Source organism: Lissotriton vulgaris, chromosome 2_2, assembly GCF_964263255.1.
Source record: "Lissotriton vulgaris chromosome 2_2, aLisVul1.2, whole genome shotgun sequence".
Lineage (NCBI taxonomy): Eukaryota > Metazoa > Chordata > Amphibia > Caudata > Salamandridae > Lissotriton > Lissotriton vulgaris.
Window position 1 is genome coordinate 332,050,171 of NC_141688.1, and position 14,249 is coordinate 332,064,419.

The window sequence follows — 14,249 nt, forward strand, 5'->3', positions numbered from 1 at the left end:
AGATGTGATAGCAAATAAAAAGGCTACTTTTCAAGTAATGTACTGAAGCTCACATTCGTGGAGAGTTTCAAAAGGAGGACCCATTAGTCTGCTAAGGACTAGGGTGGAGCTCTTGGTGGAATTATTCGTTTGAGTCCTTCCATAAACTCTTTGATAGCAGGAACTCGAAACAAAGACAAGTGTTGTCTGTTTGACAGGTAGGCTACTATGGCGGCAAGATATAGAGATATAGTCTAATGGATGTATACGCGAGGTTACATTGTTGTAGGGAAGCATCTAGTGGGTTGATCTTGTTGTACATGCAATAAATTGCGAATCGATTCCATTTTGCCGCATAACATGCCCTTGTTGTAGGGCTTTTGGCCTCTTTGATAATGTTCATACAGTCTGGTGCGAGATCGAGGTAGCTGAACTCTTAAGATTTCAGGAGCCAGATCGCAAGGTTGAGCTGATTGGGATCTTGCTGTTCTGAGTAAACGGTTTGGGCGAGAGGTGTAGTTTTTGATGTGGAGCTACTGATAGTTCCAATAGAGTTGTGAACCATGGCTGTCAGGCCCATGTTGGAGCAACTGGCATGATTGCGAGGGAATGTTGTTGGAGTTTCTTCAACACTAATGGAATGAGTGGGAGAGGCGGAAAAGCGTTGGCACATTTTCCTGACCAGTTCATCCTTAGGGCCTTAGGACAATGGGTGTGGATACCTGGATGCGGAGCGGTTCTTCCTGTTCTGGTTCCGATAGGCTATCGGGCCAGTATGGAAGATGCCCGGAATGGTACCTGTGCCTTGGAACATCTCATGGCGTCGAGCTAGACGATCCCAGATAGTTTTCTTGGAATTGAAGGATAGACAAGCCTCACAGTCGTCCTCTTATTGTTCTGGAGAGAGGCACAGATTACAAACAGGATGGAGTCCGAGTGTGGTAATTTAGCACCACACTGAGAACAATTCTTAAAAGGAGTCTGTTCCATCGACGTCTGTCTTTACCAGCGCAGGTAGGCCCAATGGCACGCGAAGTTCGCTGGCGTTGAAGTTTTTCGAAAGCTGCCGTCTAAGGTGCGCGTCGAAAAACGTGATAGAGACAATACCATGGCTGTTTCATCAATCTCTACGAGGATTCCTGATGTCGCCCGCATTACATATCCATCTAAGGTACTACAGGATTTATGTCCCAGTATGCCCTATACATGTGCCGTTACCCTCCCTTCGAAATTAGAAGGCTCTTTTACTTGCCCTATTTGTTCTATACATTTCAGCTCTGAGTTAGTGGCCAAGAGCCCCTTGCGAGTGTCACCCGCAATGTCTTGTCTAATATCTAATACCGGCCCAGTAAAGATTACCAAGGATCCCAATCCCATAGGAAGCAAACATTTGTTATGCAATGTACGTTCACTATCAAAGCATGCTTCTCAGGTGTGGGACCTGATATCTACAGAGAAGCCTGATCTCTGTTTTTTAACGGAGACCTGGCTCAAGCCTCATTCTGCCCCAGCTGTTACTTTGGGCATCCCGATGGGCTATAAGATCTCTAGACTGGACCGCCCATATAAAATAGGTGGAGGAATAGCAATTGTATATAGGGAGGATCTAACTGTTACAACATTGGAGGAAATTAGCACTCCCCTGATGGAATTAATGATTTTTAAACTTAGCTCTACCTCCGGGGACAACAGAAGGGGTGCGATTTTATATCGACCCCCTGGCTCGAGTGTGGACTTTTCGATCACACTTATGGAGGTCCTGGCTCCATTCATCTTAAACAATCAGATTTTCCTATTAGTTGGGGATTTCAACTTCCACAGTGAACTGGAGACCTGCATGGAGGCCAGAACACTTCTCACTGATATGGAACATTTAGGTCTGAAAAAAATGAATCAGGGACCTACACATGAGGCAGGCCATACGTTGGATTTGGTGTTCTCCAACTCATTTTTAAATATGTGCCCATCCCCCATTCAAGCAGAATGGACTGATCATTATATTTTAAAATTTTATACTAAGCCCATGTGTAAATCAAGTGTACCGACTGCCTTGCCGACCAAAAGAAGACCATGGCACAAACTTACACAGGACACCTTTCGAGAGGCCTATCAAGCCCCTATAATTAATGAGCAGGAGGGAATAATGCCAACTGAGCTCAATCGCTTTACAAATGCCATAAATGAAGCAATTGATGGTACTATACCACTTAAAACGTATAAACCCCGCCAAGCAGCCAGACAAGAAGTCTGGTACTCCGAAGACCTGAGACACATGAAACAAAAGACCAGGAAGCTTGAAAAAGTGTGGAGACATTCTCGGAAGCCGGAGGATAAACAATGCTACCTAACATCCCTTAGATCCTATTATAAGGCAATAAGGATGGCTCGGAAAAGCCACATTGCGATGCAACTTGCAGAGGCTGGGAAGGACTCTAAAGTTCTCTTTCAAATCCTGCAAACTTTTACCAAGCCTGTAGCATGCGAGACGGCGGAGATTGCTTCCCAAGAATTATGTGATAGGATTTCTTCCTTTTTTATGAATAAAATTGACACGATTTATGCTAAGATATTAGCCACTAAATCTATGGAAGTGGCCGATCCTAACAACCTCCCTCATAATAGTATTCAGCAGAACACACCGGCCAATCGTTTAAAAAACTTTCCCCCTATTTCTTTGGAAGAAGTCACCTCCCTTATAAAAGTAATTAAGAGCGGTAGTCCGCAGGATACTGTTCCCGCCCGGATCATGCCTATGCTGGCTGATATTCTTGGTCCAGATATACAGAAACTGATCAATCTGTCTTTAAGCACGGGAGAAGTCCCGAGAGATTGGAAACGGGCATTGGTAAGACCGCTAAGGAAAAACACCACCATTCCTTGGACGGATCTTGCCAACCTGCGACCCATTTCTCTCCTCCCCTTTATGGGCAAGATGATGGAGAAGTTCGTTAATGGACATCTGTCCAGATTTGTTGAGGAGACACATGGACTGGATCCCTCTCAGTCGGGCTTCAGGCCGAGACATAGCACCGAGACCACCTTGCTGTCAGTCGCAGACGATCTACGTATGTACCAGGATGGGGGTTATTCCGTCACCCTGGTTCTGCTGGATCTGTCTGCGGCGTTCGACACCGTGTCTCATGACATCATGACCACCAGACTTGTTAACATCGGTCTGGAAGGTGTAGCTCTGGCATGGTTGAGGAGTTTCCTGACCGACCGCACCCAGACTGTCACCTTGGGTGCTTACCGGTCAGAGGAGTTGGGGATCTCAAAGGGGGTGCCACAGGGGTCTTGCTTAAGCCCGACCCTGTTTAATATCTATGTGGCCCCCCTGGCTAACATCATGAGATCCCATGGGTTCATCCCTATGTCATACGCGGATGACACTCAACTCCTCTTCCCGTTTAAACATCTTACGGATACGGTCAGGAACTCTTTTTCCTTGGGGATGAAGGCAGTAGCCCACTGGATGGCATCAAACTTCCTGCAATGCAATGTGGCAAAAACGGAAGTGATGCTGTTCGGTGAGGCAAAGCTCCTATGGTCACCAGACTGGTGGCCGCAAGACCGTGGCCCAGTCCCAGAGCCAAAGCAGGTGGTAAAAAATCTCGGTGTACGACTGGACCAGGAACTCTCTTTAAAACAAAACAGCAATCAAGTAGTGGGTTCATGTTTCCATGTAATCGCTATGCTGAGGAAAGTCTTCCCCTTGCTCCCTGACACAACTAGGAGAACGTTAGTGCAGGCCCTTATACTGAGTCGACTGGACTACTGCAACGGGCTGCTCCTGTCAGTCAACGAGGGAGTCATCGCGAGATTGCAGGTAGTCCAGAATACGGCGGCCCGTCTTGTCCTAAATCAGCCTCCCCGTACACCATCGAAGCCTCTCCTGAACACCCTACATTGGCTGCCTATCAAACAAAGGGTGAAATACAAGATAGGATGCACTATACATAAAAGTCTCCAGAACAAAGGCCCAGAGTATCTAAACAATAGATTCTCTCTCTATAGGCCCGCTCGATCCTTGAGATCCAGTGAACAAGGTCTCTTACAAGTTCCAAGAGCCAGAAAGACCAGACAAGGTGGAAGAGCTTTGTCCATTGCCGGACCAAGATTGTGGAACAGCCTTCCTCTCTCTTTGAGACTCTGTCAGGAGTATCTCTTATTTAGGAAACAGTTAAAAACCTTTTTATTTCCTAATTAATTACTACCATCTGCCTACCTATTGTTACAAGCTGAAGGTTTCTCAAAGGCGCGGAGATACTCCTCCGGGAGATGATCCTAGCGCGATATAAACCCGCTAATAATAATAATAATACCGTCAGTGATCTGTGATTGCGCGTCGAAAGGGGGTTCGATAATGACACTGATCCGCAGTAAGGGGGGGGGGGGGGGGGGGGGTAAGGATAAAGTGTTACCCAAAGCCCATGCGCACTGTCAACTGAAGGAGTCACCAACCTTGTGACTACAAGACTTCTTCGAAGACAAAAACATGCAAACATCCAAGCCCAACACCAGATGGCGATCTATGCAAAAGTGTACAATCTGCAGCTCATATGCCACGAACATGTTACTTTGCATTTCTGGCTTGAAGCCAGAGATTCTAAGCCATGCGTCCCTCCTTTCTGTGATACCAAATATAATTTGTCTGCTTGATGTTTCAGCAGCATCTAGAGTTGATTTTAAACTGTTGGCTAGGTCTTGTTGGAATTGTTCAGGTAGATTTCTTGATCCTCCTACCTCCTCCCAATGTTGGTAAGCAGGTCTATGCGCCATTGATTTGCTGCACTTCTTTCCACCTTCTTCCTACCAGGTCCATCCTTCGTCGGGAGTGGTCCCGCTGTCGTTTGGGAGTGGATTTGCTCTTTTCCTTGCTGTTGATGTAATAGAGTCGGCTGGTACAGATCCCCTGATGAATATAGGATCCTTAGAGGAGTGCTCTTGGTGTCATAGCCTTGCGTGCAGCAGGCTCTTTGAATGCCTTTCCCCTGGTCTCGTACACTTGGCAGCATTGGGAGGAATTGATTTCTGGATTGTGTAGGCATCAGTGTCTCTAATAAAAAACAGGACTGGTTTTTCTTCTTCCAGTTGAGCCCAATAAGTTTCAGCAGCTTTTTAAATCACCTGATTATACGTGCTGTCACCTGGGCGGGTTTGGCCTTGAAGGATAGGTTTCTGCAAACCCTCCTCAGGTGATTCAGCGTCAAGATCTTGCCATTGGAGGTCTTGATTCTCCAAGATCGCAGATTCGGCATATGTCTGTTCACCTTCCTTGACGTCTTCTCCGAAGAAGAATGGTTCTTCCTCGATCAGTTCATGGGTTTTCGAGGGTATTCTTATGCGATCTTTTCGCCTTTCATATTTTTTGCTTTCTGCGTTATCTTGAATTGCTTCAAGCTGTCAGTCTTTTTTATGTTGCAAAATATTAGCCATTTCGGCTACGGCATATCCGCTTCGAGCCTTTTCCTCTCTTGGCCGCATCAAGATTTTCAGCTTTCCGCCTGTTGACACCGAACTGGTCATCTATGCTTGTTTGGGCCTCTCTTTTTTGACGCCGAGGTGTCTTTTTTCAGACTGTCTTTTGATGTCTTTAAGGACCTTTGTCCTTATCCAAGGATCCTACGGTGCGTTTTTGTTTGGATGCAGCTGGGGTCGCTGAATGCTTCAACGCCGAGGCTCCCTTTGGTGGTCTAGACTGATTTTCGAGACTTGTTTTTTCGAGGTCGACAACTCTTACCTCCTTCGAAATCTTCTCGACCTCCATGACCAAAACATCTGCCCTCGTCACCCTCTGGCCCTTCGGAGACTTGATCTTCCTCCTCACTGGAGAGGCCCAGGTCTTGCAGCGAAGGCATTGTTCTAGGCCTTGCATGTTGTAGTTAGCTCGTCGCTGCCTTTCTCCCACCCTCAACGTCTTCGGGGTGAAGACGGAGCAGGCGTTATAGTCGTCGCTCTGATGATCCAGCGGCACGCACAGGTTGCAGACCGGGTGGTGATCCTTCTGTGTGTACTTGTGGTGACAGTTCTTGCAAAACTTGAACGATGTATTATACATTATCGCGCTCAGGTAGCCCCCCTTAGATCTTGTTTTTCGACCCTACTTCAAACTCAGGTCGTTTTGGGTTGAAAGTTGAAAAAAAAGCCCTACTTGTGTTTTTTATTTTTCCTTTATTCTCATCGATTCTTCTCTCCAATCTTGGGAGCTACTTCTGTATCGATCCAGACCCAACTGCGGAAAAATAAAATCTGAAGATGGCGACCAAAGGTGGGAGATTCCGGAGGAAGCATGTCGACGTCACAGGACACCATATGGTGATATGTCGATGCCCAAAAAAAAAAAGAAAAAGAAGAAATACTACAATCCCGAACCCAACCACTAGATGGCAGAATAATGCACAGCATGTGAATCCAGAAAATATTCACGCTGCAAAAGTAGCTTTAGGAAACCACTCCCTCAAAGCTTTCAGAGCCAGGGTCCTGCAGCAGGAGCGCGACTTCAATTTGTGGTTGTGCTCCAGGCACCAAAGAAAGCAGGTGTAGATCAGTTACGGACATGGCACGGTGACAGTCGCCGCACGGCTTGAATACCGAAGTCGTCTTGGACATCCTACACACCCAAAAATTCGACTAACATTGTAAAAAGTCTGATAAAAAGTGATAGGGATGCTCGCTTCACGGAGAAGATGCCAACAGTCACGTGGAGCATACGGACACCAGGTACCGGCGCGCAAGGTTATTGTTTAAAGAAAAATCTTCCGGCAGCACCTGGGAAATTTAAATGTAAGGAATCTGCTGCTAGATGGCTGTGTCAGATATATTATGAACCGAAGAAAATAGTAGTAAACAAGAGTACACTCTTAGAACTGAAAAAGAAACCTCTGACTGCCCCAGGCACGCATGAAACTGCAACAGAGCTTGGGTTCACAACTTTGTTCTACATAAGAATGAGTGAGGTTAGGACTTACGTAACCAGCTGCTGCTGCTTCCACTCTTCGATACGCTTGTGCGACAGCACCTCCCGGTCCTCCTCGCTGGAGCTAGAATTCTCCTCTTCATCCAGCTCCCGCTGGATCGTCTGCCACTTCTGCACAAGGGAAGGCATCTTCGTTTTACTCTTTTTTATCTGAAAGAGACGGATCAGTAGTTAGAAAGATGCATGCTCAGGTATACAGAACAGGACCCATTAGGTCAATGGGGGTGTGTAGGGGGCAGAACCCACTGGGATTGGGTATGGTAGGGTGTAAAACAGCATTTCAGAAATTAAAAGTGTGGGTAGGAGGGACAGTCTGAAACTACCAAGGTGTTGAAGGTTTAGGGGAGGCAGTGCAGCATTAAAAGCTTGTAGGTTTATAACTTGGGCCCAGAAGCTAGACACGTCTGGTTTTCAATGTGTATTCTAATTCTTAGGGTCCGATATTTTTTTTTGCCTGTAATGTAGTCCCTTTTTTGCTAAAAAGAAAAAAGTAAAAACAAGTAGTCTGTCCGGTCTTTTTATTTCTATAGAAGGTGTTTACTACTTGAGCAAATCCTGCTGCCTGGGCAAAGTATTGCTAGTGTCAAGTGCTTAAGAAATTTTTTTGCCATACGGTTTGAGTGTAACAGTATTTAGGCACGCAGAAGGTAAGTGACTGTTCAGTAACCAGACTACTCTCAGAAAACACTAATGTGTAAGATGCTCGTGAGCCACCAAGATCTTGCATACTAGCAGTGTGGATACAAAAACTGTGTAGTTTAACTTTCCACTGTGCACTCTCTCACTGTGGGAAGCGGTACTTGCCCTAGTGAAGCCTCTCAGAGCACCTGGGGAACGGGAGGGAGGTCACAACTATTTTTTGTGGTAAACTCATCTACATGCTCACTTTATTTACCTGTAGTAACAAAGAAGGAGTACCCACTTCATTAGAGGAAATATAGTAATTAACTGTTTCCTCCAGGGTATTGTTTGGGTTTGCACAAAGTGCCCCAACCCGTTTATCCGGACAGTGCTTGTCCTTTAAGAAGACCCCTCACTCACCAACCTGGTTGGTGACATGCTTCATCATTGGGGTCCCACCCCATAGGCCGAGTGCCTATAGGGTGTGCTGCGACACCCGACTACAGTGGAGCGGGATATTGTTTCTTTTTTATATGTGCTTACAATTACAGTGTGAGGGTATGTTTAAAAAGGGCCAGTACTACTCGATTCAAGACTTTATTCTTGAGTGTCTGTGCCCTACTAAAACCAATGTGGCACCGTTGCCTAATTAGGAAGGCTGGGGTGTCTCGAGAAGTGTAGTAAAAGAATTATTAAAAATAGCGAAGTGTGCTATGTGCGGAAATTATAAAGAAAACTAGGTCTACATGTTTCAACCAATTTAAAAATTCTCTGGTTTTCGTCAGGACCGTGAATGTTTTGCACAGGGTGGTACGCACGCGCTAAGGTGCGCCCTGCCTTCGTGCAAGCGTAAGACCACAAACTGTGGTCTAGATGAAAAAGGGTGTGTTAGATCCTGATTTCAGGAAAAAACTCTGAAGCGATGTTTCTCACTTCATGGGCTTCGGATCGACCAAGACGGCAATTGTCCGTCACATTGGGTATGTGATCCTGTGGCGGTAAACCGCCACAGGATCACATACCCAACACACCCTTTTTCATCTAGACCACAGTTTGTGGTCTTACGCTTGCACGAAGGCAGGGCGCACCTTAGCGCGTGCGTACCACCCCGTGCAAAACATTCACGGTCCTGACGAAAACCAGAGAATTTTTAAATTGGTTGAAACATGTAGACCTAGTTTTCTTTATAATTTCCGCACATAGCACACTTCGCTATTTTTAATAATTCTTTTACTACACTTCGAGACACCCCAGCCTTCCTAATTAGGCAACGGTGCCACATTGGTTTTAGTAGGGCACAGACACTCAAGAATAAAGTCTTGAATCGAGTAGTACTGGCCCTTTTCAAACATACCCTCACACTGTAATTGTAAGCACATATAAAAAAGAAACAATATCCCGCTCCACTGTAGTCAGGTGTCGCAGCACACCCTGTAGGCACTCGGCCTATGGGGTGGGACCCCAATGATGAAGCATGTCACCAACCAGGTTGGTGAGTGAGGGGTCTTCTTAAAGGACAAGCACTGTCCGGATAAACGGGTTGGGGCACTTTGTGCAAACCCAAACAATACCCTGGAGGAAACAGTTAATTACTATATTTCCTCTAATGAAGTGGGTACTCCTTTGTTGTTACTATTAGTTTTGGGGACCAGGAGTTCCTACCTCATATAGTTTATGTAATCTTCCCTTACTCTCTCTCTTGTTATATACACTTTATTTACCTCCAAGGAAATACATTCTCAGTAAAAGTTCTGACTGGAAATTGATTTTGTTACGACTTTCAAATCCACTACCACCTTTTAAAGTAAGCCCCTGACTGCTCAGTTTCTACAGTAAGGAAAGGTTCATTTTCTCCAACAAGGATATTTCCCCGATTCATTAAGTTTGAACAATATCCGGCCACCAGGCTGGACACATCCTTATACTCATCAACTGAGCTTATTTCAAGAAAATGTTTTTCATTTCTACCGTAGTAACATTTTCTAATAATGATGAACCTAAGAAAAAACAGGTTTAAAAATGCAGTACCCAGAAAAAAAATGGGAGGGCTGCTTCTTTAAATGTGGTCAGGCCAGCCAACTTCAGCTCAGCCGCCATTAACGAGAAGTCCTTTACCTCTGGCTAATTTTATGTAAATTGTAAAATAGCAGGAAAAGGACAGGGTCAATTATGAGTTTGTGGCAGATAGTTCGGCTAGTAAAGGAAAATGTTACCTACCAGTAAGCAACTGTAGATCACATGCGGAGACTAATCCTGCCATCTAGTTTTGAGCTCGGATGTGCACAACTTATTTTTCTTCAAAGATAACTTTGAGTAGGTCTAGTGCCTCCCTCATCACTAGTAACGCACATGGGCATCGGTTCCAATGCTAAAACATTTATCACATGGCGGGTGAGGATGAAAATTGAGAGTAAAGAAACAGAAGATGACCATGCAAAAAAATGAAGAAAGTAAAGAAAGACATCTGCAACAGTTCGAGGTGTCCAGAGAGAAGTGTGGATACATGCAAACCTACAGCACTACATTGTAAGTGCCATCTTTCTTGCATGGTATGCCCCTACTTTTTGCTGAACTGCTGATGTGCTTTGATTGAGTGTGCCCTAGGTTCCTGCTAACCAGGTACCCAGGGCCTGTGTTCCTTCCCTAAAACTGTGTTGAAACCTAAACTCAATTGACATTTCTGGCCACAGGTCAGCACCTGGTAAATGGTACCCTAGGTACCCAGGGCACTGTGACCAGAGAAGACCCCTGAGGGCTGCAGCACTTATTGTGCCACCATTAGGGGCCCTGTACCCTGACACACATGCACTGCCTTTGCAGGCTGAGTGTCCTGGTGCAGAACTAAACAGAGTCAACATGGAACCAATCTGTGTTTCATGCCCACAAACCCACTGCCCTGGCATATCGCAGTCACCCCTCTAGCTGGGTGCACTATGCCATTGGTGTGGGCACAGGTGCACTAGCCCTGTGCCCCTACAGTACCCAGGGCCATTCCTGGGCACTGTAAGTGCAGTGCTGCCATTAAGAGTATATGGTGCTGGGAGATTGTCTTTAAGAACTACACAGCACCATGATGGCTACACTGAAAACTGAGAACTTTGGCATCAAACTTCTCAGCACATTAAACCCACACGTATGTCTGTGTGGGATTTAATGAAAAATGCATGCAGAGGGGATCTTAGAGAAGCCCCTGAAACCTAACCTACCACTAGTGTTCAGGTTGAGTGGTTGCTTTCGGCTGCCACCGCCCGAAATGTTCTGGACCCCAGGGTCGAGAGCCTGCTGCTCTTGGAGGCCTGAAACAATGCACATCCTGGGACGAGGTGCCAAGCCTCATGAAGGCTCCCACTTCGACGACGGGGAAAGACACCAATACTGGGAACCACCTGTTTACAGGTAACAATTGTTCTTCCATTAGTTGAAGTATGAAATCCGGGAGAGGGCCGGGAGGCTGGTAGACCAAGGTGCCTTTCCAGCTGTGTTGCGGGTGCAGGTCAATTCTAAAAACGAGAACTTCCATGCTATTGTTACTTAATTGCTCCAGTATTGTTATTTTAATGGAATCCTTATAAACTATAGCTATACCCACCACCTTTGTTGGCCAATCAAGCCTTAGGATGCAATAACCCTCTAGTAGTGCTATTGCTATGGCAGGCGTGGAGTTAGGTTTAAGCCACGTTTCAGTCAAGAAACCAATATCACTGAGTTTGGAAGAAAGAATGAACCATATTTCCACTGCATGTTTAGGCATCGATCTCACATTACCAAGTAGGCCGTTCCAGTTTTTGTTCCCCGAAGGAGTCGGAGACAGAGGTTCTGTCATTACTTGGGGTTGGGATGTCTTTCATTATAATCAGGTGAGGTATTATCGAATAGGAGTTGTGTTGATTGCAAGCTCTGAAATCTGCAGGAGCTACATTTAAAGGGCCCCTCCAATATCGCAGGAGTACAGGGAGTGATCTTTGTCAAGTGGAGGCATTTGTTCAGGCTCCTTTGTCTAATCTCAAGGAATTTCTGATTAGTGTAGGTGTGAGTAACCTTTGGGCAGATACCTTATTCTGACCCAGAACATGCAGGGGTTCTGGCTCCTGGCGACCACCAACCTCGGACGGGCTTGCCTTAGGCGCGCCACCAACGCACGCACCCGCTGCACGTTGTGCCTAAAATGCCCATTAAATAGTGTAGCGAAACAAAAAGGGATGATGGACGGAGCGTTTGAGCAAATCAAACACTCACCCCCAGTCAACTGATCTGGGTTTAATCCATCACCGTTCTTTAGCTCACTCAGCCACCCCAGTTCAGACATGGCCATATGCAAATCAGTCTGACCCTGTGCCTCAAGGGAACAGTCCTGCCCGAACTGCCAAGCCATGTCTTCCCTGGACCGGAAACAAGCATCCTGGGACTGGTTTCAGATTCATAATCCTCATCAGCCAGGCTATCTTGAATCCAATGGTGGCCAAGTGAGCAAGGGACTCACGTCTGAGCATACCCTGCCAACTTAGGGCGAACAAAGCGAAACAAAAGGGTAAGATGGGCATTTCCGGTTCTAGGGGGTTGCAAAGAGATCCAAAGACGGATGACCCTACCGTCGAAAGACTAAGTCGAGAGTTGGTCTCGCCTTTGGTTAAGTTAAAGCCATTTGCTTTGCTAATGGTATTGTTAGCAAAGCAAATGGCTTAAACTTAATAAAAGGCGAGACCTATTGCATTTTTAATTCTTGATAGCCTAGGCATGCATACTAGCCAGGGAGAACGGAACACTCCGTCTGACTGGACCACACAAGCTCAGCCTACCCAGGTGTAAAGGGTGAGCACATCCACCCAAGTCCCTAAGCGAAAGCAGACAAGTCCTCGGGCTGATCCCCAGAGCCCACAAAGTACATACACATAAAAGTATATAATAAATATATACTAAAGTATATACAAGAGGTCTTGGGTGCACAAACTAAAAATTAGATGGGGAAAGACTGTAAAAGACTCCAAAATAGTTTAAAAGACTGGTTAGGAACTATACCTTAAAAAGCAAGTCTTAAGTATGAGACTGATCATTAATCAGAGGCCTTTATTGTTGTTTAGGTAAAAACCTAATACAGTTCTGGCCAGTTAAACCTCCAGTTCATCTAAAACTCTAAACAAACCACAGACTATCCTACACACCTATAATCTACAATTCCATATTACAAAGGAGTTAAAACCCACAGCCAGTAAATGAATCACATTATTTAATGCATCTCATTGTTAACAATTACATTAATACAGTGACTGTGAAAAGTATAACATTTGGACTTTATGGGGGTCAACTCACAAAAACGTACTAAATGTGCACCTGTAAAATTTCACCTCGATACAAGTGCAGATTTACTATTTTTGGGAGTTAATAACCATTCCCGGTAGAATGACAGGAAAGCTGATCCAGTCTCAGGGCTCCTGGTGTATTACTGGGAGTTGTGAGACACATCCCAAAGGCAGCTAGTTTCCCGACACGTAAATCTGCATAGTGCAGAATCATGGATGGGCAATGATGGTAGAAAAAGCCCTTCCACCTCCACTGCATCAAGGGGTGATTCTTTCCCCAGTAAACATCAGACCTTTTCCAGGGAGGAAAAGGTTTGAGTAGCTGTTTGGGAATGCCCACAAATATACCAAGTTGTGAGTGTTCCCAAACTTACAAGGCTAATTAAACCTTGTAACTCTCACTTCAAACCTCTTCCCACCCTTTGCAGGGGATTTAGTACTGTGGGTTCTCCCCAATTGTGGCATAGAAGTTCACAGTCATAAACCAATTTGCATAGAGACTTTTAGTCGTACACCTACATTTGCCTCTCAAAGTCACTTTGTGAATTGCTTTGTGTATCCTTTTATTTGTAGTTGACTTGCACTGGGTTGCAAGATGGTAAATTCTAAATTTGATTAACAGAACTACGATATCCTTACCTGAATTTGTAAATGGTTCCCTGGAAACCCAAGGGGCTGGACGATGCTGGCATTGCGAGTTACAGTCGTTTGGCCGCTCTGCTGCGACTGGACTACTGTAACAGGCATTTGGCATAGGGACAGGAATGGCACAACTCAGCACAACAGGCACACTTGTAGCAGAGACGCCACCAGGCAAGTTATGAACTGCGCCAGTCACCGTGTGTTGGCCACTTGACACTGTGAGAAGTTGGCCTGATATAGGATGTTCACTAGTTCTAGTGACCTCCTTGTATCAGTCCAAACAAAGCTTATGATGATTGGTTGTAAGTCAACCTTATAGACCAGCTATCCTAGGGGTAGCGTGGACAAAGCAGTCTTAGGCTAAACTCTGTAAAGGCATGTGAAGCAAGCTGTTTTACCATATACACTCATTGAATACCAATGAAAGGACACCACCTAGATATATATTGAAAATATATATATATTTATTTACTACAAGTATCCCCTATACTCTTTATGAGCAGAGAAGCAAATGCGTTAAAACAAAACAGTGTTTAAATATACAAAAGTTGCACAATATGGATAGGCCCTGGTGGCCGCTCGCACCATATACTAAAATAGTGGTATAAGAACCGCTATACGAACAGTGGTAAGGCCTAGGGCCTTCAGAATCGCTGGGACTACAAGGAGCTAACAAGAGTTAGAAGTTACACGCGGGCGCCCATAAACTTTCAATGGGTGCGCAAAAGTTACAA

At 45.4% G+C, this 14,249-nt stretch overlaps 1 protein-coding gene across 2 annotated transcripts in view; it reads right to left on the bottom strand.

Moving 5' to 3' along the window:
- Nucleotides 1-14,249, bottom strand: part of FNBP4 (formin binding protein 4) — a 247,377-nt gene that overhangs the window by 50,772 nt on the left and 182,356 nt on the right. For both annotated transcript variants that reach the window (XM_086959754.1, XM_086959755.1), the window contains exon 17: nt 6,948-7,105. In XM_086959754.1, the coding sequence (XP_086815880.1) occupies nt 6,948-7,105 (158 nt within the window). The remainder of the gene's footprint in view (nt 1-6,947; nt 7,106-14,249) is intronic.